This window comes from Penaeus japonicus, unplaced genomic scaffold (genome assembly GCF_977035675.1).
Source record: "Penaeus japonicus unplaced genomic scaffold, GWHDUDI00000001_assembly GWHDUDI00000041, whole genome shotgun sequence".
Taxonomy (NCBI): domain Eukaryota; kingdom Metazoa; phylum Arthropoda; class Malacostraca; order Decapoda; family Penaeidae; genus Penaeus; species Penaeus japonicus.
In genome coordinates this window covers 11,931,131-11,941,130 of record NW_028234443.1, presented here as the reverse complement: position 1 = coordinate 11,941,130, position 10,000 = coordinate 11,931,131, and the positions used below count along the sequence as shown (strand labels likewise).

Here is a 10,000-nt window from a genome sequence, read left to right as displayed (position 1 = left end):
GCATACATACATGAATTAATTACTTCTCGTTCTTTCTTTCTTTCTTTCTAAGTAAACCATAAACTTCCTGAAAACATATCATTTTTCTTTTCACTTTGTTTATGGATCCTTTCGCTTAATAATTTTCCTGCTTGTTGAGTTCCCTTGCGTGAAGATGGATGCTTTCTCTCTATGATGAAGCCTTGTGTAATTAATTGGCCTCATTATGTTAATGGTTTATTCATATCTTTTATTACTAGGGGAATTAAATTGATGAATTCCTTTTGCATTTCGTAGGTTGATTTGTTTTATTTATCTATTGAAGATTTTAAGATTAATAGAAATTATAGATTATTATAGATACAAAGAACCATATTTTGATTTTATTTCATTTGTTTATTTATTATTTATTTATTTATTTATCTCTTTATTTATTTTGCTTACTTTTCTATATGAGAGCTTTGATATTTATTGCAAGAATCTAGCCTTTTAGATTGGATCAACGATTCAGCTTTTTCCATTATGAAAGCTAGGATTTAAGCTTAGAGATTTAACCAAGAATTTAAGCCTTCCGAACGAAGCAAAACTTTGGTTAATGTCATTCTGAAAACAAGGATATAAGCTTCAACAAGGGTTTTAGCTTTTGGATTTCATAGAAAAGAGGGTATAAGTTGTTTGAAAAAAAAAAAATAAAGCTATGAAATTAGTCATATGTGTTTTATGTCATTTTACTGATCATCCTGGATTTTAAGTGATGTAAGACCTTAAATGGATATTCTTTTGAAATCATATAATCACACACACACACACACACACACACACACATACACACACAGACACACACATACACACAGACCCCCCCACACCCCATCCCCCCCCACACACACAAACACCCCCCTCCCCCATACACACACACGCAAACACACACACACATACACACAGAAACGTACACACAGATACACACAAGGCAGGAAGTGCGACAGAATGATCTCTCTAGGTCGTAATTCGAATCCCTCTTCGCTGAGAGACAAAGCGACTCGCTCTTCCTATAAATATGAGCCGTTAAAAGTTACAAAGTATGATGGATGGAGGGAGGCAGGAAACACAAGCTCATGAATCTTTTCAAAAACATTGAAATTGATAAGAAAAAAAGAGAGAGGATAGGATGGTGATGAAGATGATGAACTAAAAAAAAAAAAAAAAAAAGGGGGGGGGGGGGCTTGGTAAGGAAGATATATACAACCCCGGAGGATTTCCCTCCCTCCCTCCTCTCATCCGTCCCTCCTTACCCTCCCCACTTCTGTTCTTCTCTCCCTTCCTCCGTCCCCTCCCTCTCTCCCTCCCTCCCTCCCCTCTCTGCGCCCCATCCCCTCCCCACCTCCTTTTCCCCCCTCTCTCTTCTCCATCTCTTCCTTCCTCTCTTCTCACACCCTTCCCTTCCTCTCTTTTCCCTTCTCCCTCCTCTCTTCTATTCTACCTACCCCCTCTTCCATTCTCCTCTCTCCCACTCACTTCTTCATATCTCTCATTTTCCTCTCCCCAACCCTTCCCCTCCTCACACTCCTGACATCCAATTCCCTCTCCTCCTCCTCATCCTCCCACCCTTCCTCTCCTCCCTCTCCTTTCCCCTTCCCCTTTCCCCATCCTCTCCCCTCGACCCCCTCCTCTCCCCTTGCTCCCATCCTCTCCCTTCTTCCCCCATCTCCTCACCTCCTGTCCCCCTTCCCCCCATCATCTTCCCCTTTCCTATCCCCTCTCCCCTCCCCTTTCCCCCTTCTTTACCCCTCCTCCTTTTCCTTCCCCCTTCCCTCCCCCCTCCCCACTCCTTTCCCCCTTCCCTACCCCCTCCTTTCCCTTCCCCCTTCCCTACCCCCCCTCCTTTCCCTACCCCCTTCTCCCTTCCCTACCCCTCCTCCTTTCCCTTCCCCCTTCCCTACCCCCTTCCTCCTTTCCCTTCCCCCTTCCCTACCCCCCCTTTCCTTTCCCTACCCCCCCTCCTTTCCCTCCCCCTTCCTCGTTCCCTTCCCCCATCCGTACCCTTCCCTCCTTTCCCGTCTCCTTTACCTTCCCCCTTCCCTACCCTCACCTCCTCTCCCTTCCCCCTTCCCTACCCCCACCTTTCCCTTCCCCCTTCCCTAACCCCCTTCCCCCAACATCCCTTTCCTCGTTCCCTTCCCCCATCCCTACCCTTCCCTCCTTTCCCTTCCTCCTTCCCTTCCCCCCCTCCTCCCCCCCTCCTTCTCAATAGACCAACGCGCCGTGCAATAAACTAGAAGCGTTTTCATAACCATGAAACATGCGTGAGCTAACTCGAGCCAACTCTGTCGGCGATCCTTTCTCCTTAGCACCCTCCCCCCCCCCCTTTTTTTAAAAATGTGGTCGCGATATGCAAGATGCTGCTGCATTGCACAACATTGCATAGGCTAAAGATGAGGTGCGTCTTCTATCGCTTGCTGTTGTTGCTGATGTTTCTTTCTTTTTCTTTTTCTTTTAATTTCTTCTTATTTTTTTTATTTTTTATTTTTTTCCTATGATGGTAAACTCTCCTTCTCTTTCTCATTCTCTCTGTCTCACTCTTTCTCTCTCTCTCTCTCTCTCTCTCTCTCCTTCTCTCTCTCTCTCCTTCCTCCTCCTCCTCCCCCTCCTCCTCTCCCTCCTTCCTTCATCAGCATTTCCATTATCCTCTGATTTCCCACCTATTACCTCAGTTCTCCCCCACCCCCCTTTTTTTCTTTTTCTTTTTCTCCCCTCTTCGTTTCGCGTCTCTTCTTCCCTCTTGCTTTATCCCTACCTTCGTTCGCCCGCCATTGACGATCACTCAAAATGTTCCTTTGTCTCCTGTTCTTCGGCATCCTTCTCGTTTCCGCCCTTTGTTCTTTCCTAATGTGTTCTCTGTCTTTCTATCTCTCTTTATTTATTTTTTCCTGGTAGCTTTTTTCTTTTTTTTTCCTTTTTGTGTCTCTTTCTCTCTATCTATCTATCTATCTATTTATCGATCTATCTATCTATCTATCTATCTCTATCTCTCTCTCTCTCTGTTTCTTTCAGTCTCTCTCTCTATATCTATCTATCTATCCATCTATTTCTATCTCTCTCCCTCTCTGTTTCTTTTGCTCTCTCTCTCTCTCTCTCTCTCTCTCTCTCTCTCTCTCTCTCTCTCTCTCTCTCTCTCTCTCTCTCTCTCTCTCTCTCTCTCTCTCTTTCTCTCTCTGACTTTCTATCTACTTATCCTTCCACCACACGTTTCTCTCTTTTCCCCCTTTCCTCCCTCCCCACCTCCCTTCCCCTCCCCCTCCATATCCTCCCTGTCAGCATACCGCTTTCCCTTCTCTACCTCCTTATCTCCCTAACCCCACTCCCTCCCAACTCCTTCCCCTCCCAAACCCTCCCTTAACTCCTCTATCTCCTTTTTATATTCCCTTTAATCCCTCCAGCCTTCCCTTTCTCTTCCTTCTAACCCCTCTCCTGCTCTTTCCCTCCCTTCTCCCTAATCGTTCCCCTTCCCTTCCCCTCCCTCCCTTATTCTCCTTCCCCTAATCCATCTGTACCCCCTTTCCCTCCCCTTAAACTCCACTTTCCTTTTACCCTAACCCCTCCCTTCCCCCCCTTTCCATTCCCTTACCCTCTTCTCCCAACCCCTTTCCCCCCTCTCACCCCTCCCTCCCTCCCTCTCAACCCTTTTTCCCACCCTTAACCCCATCACTCCCCTCTCATCCTACCCTCAACCCCTTCCCCTCTTCCTCCTCCTCCTCCTCCCCCTCCTTCCCCCTCCTCCTCCTCCCCCTCTTCCTCCTCGTCCCCCCCTCCCCCTCCTTCCCTCCTCCACCTCTTCCCCCTTCCCTCCTCCTCCACATTCTCTCCTCCCCCTCCTCCCCCCTCGCTGCTAGGCCATAATCAAGGAGCTGGAAATGGGACACTGAAGATTGGATTCACGATTTGATTGGCTGAGAACTTGTTGTCTTGCCGCGGGCGATTGGGGAAGGAGGGGGGGATGAGGGGAGGGAATGGAAGTGTGAGAGAGGGGAGGGACGGGAGGGGAGGGGAGTGAGGGAGAGGGGGAGGGAATGGAAGTGTGGGAGAGGGGAGGGTGAGGGGAGTGAGGGGAGGAAATGGAAGTGTGATAGAGGGGAGGGATGGGAGGGTGAGGGGGTGAGGGGAGGGACAAGAGGGTGAGGGGGTGAGGGGAGGGAATGGAAGTAAGGGACAGAAGATGCGAAGGAAGGGAAGAGATGGGGATGAGGGAGTGGGAGAGGAAGAGGGAGAGGAGAAGGAAGGGATGGAAAGCGAGTAGAGGGGAGAGAGGGGAGACAAGGGGAAGGAAGACGAAGGGAAGGGAGGGGAAGGAACGATAGGGAAAGGGGAGAGGGAGGGGAGAGGCATAGCAGGATAGTGATTTCGTGTGATAATGAGAATCCCTATAAGAGCGGAGAAAAAAGAATTAGTCATTGATACCCACGGAGATAACTTTTGTTTGTTTGTTCTTTCCCTCGGCGGGTGAATAGTGGAATGGTGAGGATGATGTTAGAATCACTATAATCATCCGAAATAGTGAGGGACGGTGATTGGTAGTTGTGAAGAAAAAGAAAAGAAAGAAAATGCTGTAGTTTGTTCTTTATCTTCCTATCATTATTATCATTATTGTTGTCACTGTTATGATTATTATTGTCGTTATTATCATCATTATTACTATATTTATCATCATCATCATCATATGATCATTATTTTCATAACAATTATAATGATAAGAATGATAATCATCAGTATCATTATTTTCTTTATTATCATTATTATTATCAATATCATTATCATCATAATCATTATTGTTATTATCATCATAATTATTATTGTCATTATGATCATAATCATTATTGTTGTCGTTGCTGGTATCATTACTATCATAACTATTATAATCATATTATCACCATCATTGTTATCTTTATTTTCGTTATCATTATCATTACTAGCATTATCATTAGCATTATTGTTATGACCATTATTATTGTTATCATCATTATTATTGTTATCATTATCGTTGTTATTATAATTACCATGATTATAATCATCAGTATTGCCATCACCAATACTATCATTATTGATATTATCATTTATGCTATCAATATCATTATCAGTCTTTCTATTGCGATCTCACTAACACTTCAAACTAGAAACAAAAGATATAGACTTCTTCCCCTTATCAAAACCACACATAACAACAACAGAAATAATTGTTACCTTACCTATACCACACAAACATAAAATTGCAAACATACATGTCACACAACAGTTAAAAATCCCTAAAGCTTATCATCAGACCACACACAACGGACAAAAATCTCCTTACCTTATCAACGCAGCAACAGACAGAAATTCGCCCCCTCCCCTCCATACCATCAAACCACACACACAACACAAGGCAACATCCACACCCCCTCCCCCCCATACCGTCAAACCACACACACAACAGATAACATCCCTACCCCCTCCCCCACCCCTCCCCCATACCATCAAACCACACACACAAAACAAGGAAATATCCCCATCCCCCACCCCCACCCCTCCCCCCATACCATCAAACCACATACACAAAACAAGGAAATATCCCCACCCCCCACCCCCACCCTCCCCCCATACCGTCAAACCACACACACAACGACAGACAACATCCCCCCACTCCCACCCCTATCCCTCCCCCCATATCAACACCCCCATCCTCCCACCCCCTGAATCAACACTCAACACCCCCTCCCACCCCAATCCACCCTCCCCATATCAACACCCCCATCCCCATATCAACACCCCCACCCCATCCCTCCCCCCTATATCAACACCCCCACCCCCATCCCTCCCCCCATCCCATCAAACCACACACACAACGACAGACAACATCCCCCCCACCCTATCCCTCCCCCCATATCAACACCCCCACCCCCATCCCCCCTCCACATATCAACAAAACACGTACCATACACGTTAAGGCGAGCGGCGTGAATCACACTGCCCACGGCGTTGGTGGCGGTGCACTGATACAGACCCCCGTCAATTGCCGCGACGTTGCTGATGTTGACGTGGGATATGACGTCGCCGTCAACGCTGACGTACTGGCCCAGGACGAGTCTGCGAGGGCGGAGATGAAGAGATGAGTGGGCGGAGGTAATGGTGCTGATGCTGCTGTCTGTTATGTTGTGGTGTCGGTGTTACTACTATTTCTACTTCTATGCTGTTTTTGGTTCGTCGAGATGTGATCATGTGTGACACTAGGCATTTATCTGTTACTATTATTACTATTTCTACTGCCACCACTTCTACAACTACTGTTACTACTACTACCACTGATACTACTACAACCACTAATACTATTACTACCACTACAACTACTATTACTGCTGCTACCCTTACTAGTACTACAGCTCCAAATACAGTTACAGCTTCATTATAGTTGCTTCTGCTACGGTTGCTACTGCCTTTGTTGCCATTAAATACTATTACTGCTGTTGTTGCTATTCCTACACACTCACATATGGACGAACAAACATACGCAAGCACACACAATCAAACACACAAATAAACACACACACACACAAACACACTCACAAACAAACACACTCACAAACAACCACACACACAAACATATATCAAACACACTCACAAACAACCACACACACAAACATATAGCAAACACACTCACAAACAAACAACCACACAAACAAACAAACACATACACCACACACACACACAAACAACCACACAAACAAACACAAACAACCACACACACACCGGCGCCTCACCTCTCAGAATGCCTCACAGGGAAACCGTCGAGGCTCCAGGATACCGACGGCGTCGGACTGCCGGCGGCGATGCACTTGAGACTCACGGAAGGGCCTGGCTGGAGCGTCTGCTCGATGAACCTGTACTTCAGCACCGGCAGCGTGTCTGTGGGGTGAGGGGGAGGGGTGAAGGAGGGGGGAGAGTTATGATATATGAAATATGTGGGTGTGTGTTTGGTTTTATATCTGACTAGGCATCTACTGGTTTTTATATCTATATATATATATATATATTCTATATATATATATATAATATATATATAACTTTATATATATATATATATATATATTTCACATACCCGTAACTTCATTATCTGTGCATCAATCTGCCTGCATGTTTATCTCGCTATCTAATAAGCAAAATACAGTAGATAGATAGACAGCTCTTATCTATTTCAAACCACTCAAAGTAAAATCATCACATGCAAAAACGCACGAACAAATTTCCAAATTTCTTTAACCGCAATATCCGTCTAAATTTGAAAAGGTAACAGATATTTCTATCTCCATTTTTTTCATCTTTCTATAGCAAAAAAAAAAAAAAAAAAAAATCGAAATCTTTGTCCCCCGCGTTCAGATCCAACAAGCGCGCATTCCAAACTGCTTTTGCTAAAGGCAAAGGAAAAGCAAACCCGTTGAGCGCACAGCAATTAGCACTTGACAGTTAGTTTCACCGGGAGGACTAAATGCAGCCGTCAGCAAAGTTCTCTCCGACTCTAATTGGTGCTAGACTTTAAATGCATCACATAAAGCCCCTTTGGTCCCCGGCCATGTTTAACGAGAAACTTTTGGAGTTTCTGCAGAAAAGAAGAAGAATAAAAAAAAAAAAAATAGGTCGGTCCAAACTTCGGTCTTTACGTCAGCCAAAGCAATGGCTATTCTCTTAGTCTCTCTCTCCCTCGGTCTTTCGATTTCTTCATAGTATTATTAGTATCTTATTTCTAGGTCTTACTTTCGTATTTCGTTTTGTTTCTTTCTCTCTCTGTCTGTGTCTATGTCTCGGTCTTATTCTCCGTCTCTGTCTCTCTCATTCACATTGATTCTTATCATGAAGATTATTTGTCGGTCGGTCTTTTTTTGCCCTCTCTTTCTACCCCTCCCACCCTCCCTCCCCCTCCACTCCCTCCTTCCCCCTCCACCCCCTCCCTCTCCCTTCCTTCCTTCCTCCTCTTCTCCCCTCCTTCTCTCTCCCTCCCCCTCCCCTTCCACTCACTCCCTCTCCCTTCCTCCCCCTCCACCCCCTCCCTCTCCCTCCCTCCACCCCCTCCCTCTCCCTCCCTCCACCCCCTCCCTCCCCTTTCCCCTCCTTCCCTCCACCCCCTCCCTCCCCTTTCCCCTCCTTCCCTCCACCCCCTCCCTCCCCTTTCCTCCCCCCCTCCCCCTCCCCCTCCCTCCTTCTCTCCCTCCCCCCTTTCCCTCTCCCTCCCCCTCGTCTCTCCCTCTCCCTCCCCTTTTCCCCTCCTCTCCCTCACCCCTCCCCCTCCACCCCTCCCTCTCCCCCCCCCTCCTCCCTCCCTTCTCCTTCTTCCCTCTCCCCTCCTTCTCTCTCACCCTCCCACTGCACCTCCCATCCCGAAGACTTTGTTTACGAATGTCCCTGAAATAGCGAACACTGTTTGTATGGTCCAGCTGCCTGCGCGAGTCGCCTTCGAGAGGCAGCGGAAGGCCTTGTTTTCTCATAATACTCGTAACTACTCTTGTTTACATTTCCTGCGCGACGTCTCATGTTTACAAAACCTGCTTTTAAAACTTGGGACAAATTGTGTTTCTTCGGCAGAGAGTTGTATTGTTCGCCAATGTTATCGTTGTCAAGATAATTGTGTGTTTTGTGTATCTTTTTTTGTTTTGTTTTTTCTTTTTTTTCTTTTTCTTTTTGGCGAGTGTAACTTCTACCTTCAATTTTCGCTTGATGGGAGTGTAGTTTGTTGCCTTGTCATTGTTTACAGGTTTTATTTTCTTCTTTTTTTTCTGCTCCTGTAATGAATTGGGTTGTGGTTTCTAAATTCCTCCGGTCTTATGGTGCCTGGTAAATTTTCTTGTCATTTGTATAAGAAATGTGTTCAATAATTCATTTCGATAAAAGAATTTGCTGAAAGCGAGAGAGAGAAAGAGAGAGGCAGAGAGAGATAGAGAGAAAGAGAAATAGAGGCAGAGAGAGAGAGAGAGAGGAAGAGAGAGAGAGAGAATGAGGAAGAGAGAGAGAGAATAGAGAGAGAGTAAGAAAGAAAGTGAGAGAGAGAAAGGAGAGAGAGTGAGAAAGAAAAGAGAGAGAAGAGAGACAGAGACTACGAGGGAGAGAGAGAGAGAGGAGGAGATAGAAAGAGAGAGCGAAGTAGAGAGAGCGGGGGAGGATGGAAATAGATATAGATGGAGAAATACAGACTGACAGAAAGAGACAGAGAGAGAAAGAGAGAAAAAGTGAGTTTGAAAATCATAAGGAGCAAGAGAGAAAAAGCCAAACGCAGACTTAAATAATACTAATGAGAACACGAGTAGTTCACTTCCTCCATGGTATTTACATGCCCACTCCTACGCCTAAACGAAGATTTAATCATGACAAAAGCGGACGATAGGCCTACCCACCCACGTCCTCACCGGTATGCAAATCAAACCACGTGATCCGAACACGCTTTTGCAATATTACCTAATTGCAAACCCTTTTTGACTCGAGCCTTCTCTCTCAGCCCTCAGGACCTCGAGCTCCTCATAAAAGCTACGGCACAAACTACCCAAACTTTCGCCCTCTCGAAACTCCTCTAACGAACCTTATTCTGTTTCGCTAAAAAGTTACCGAGCATTTGAAACTGACACGCTGATGCCACTGCTCCTCTTCCTTCGCGAGTTAATGGAATCGAGCGGAAAAGTTCCTCGAACCAGCTGAGCCTTCGCTGCCAAACGTCGGGGGCTTTCGGAAACGTGGGGACGTGGGAGGCTGGGAGAGATAAACAGACAGACAGAAGGAGAGAGAGAGAAAGACAGAAAGAGAGAGATAGAAAGGCAGAGAGGGAGGGAGGGGGAAGGGGAGAGATAGATAGATAGATAGATAGATAGAGAGAGAGAGAGAGAGAGAGAGAGAGAGAGAAAAGAGAGAGAAAGTGAATGAAAGTGAGTTAGTGGGTCAGATAGACAGAGAGAAATACAGATAGACAGACAAAGGAGAGAGAGAGAGAAACAAATGTAAAGTAAAATAAAAGAGA

At 45.8% G+C, this 10,000-nt stretch overlaps 1 protein-coding gene across 1 annotated transcript in view; it reads right to left on the bottom strand.

Moving 5' to 3' along the window:
- LOC122246943 (cell adhesion molecule Dscam2) overlaps nucleotides 1-10,000 on the bottom strand; it is a 419,843-nt gene that overhangs the window by 45,999 nt on the left and 363,844 nt on the right. Inside the window, exons 10-11 of the mRNA XM_086534422.1 lie at nucleotides 6,765-6,909; nucleotides 5,942-6,093 (exon numbers count right to left, since the gene is read on the bottom strand). Coding sequence (XP_086390548.1) covers nucleotides 5,942-6,093; nucleotides 6,765-6,909 — 297 coding nt within the window. The remainder of the gene's footprint in view (nucleotides 1-5,941; nucleotides 6,094-6,764; nucleotides 6,910-10,000) is intronic.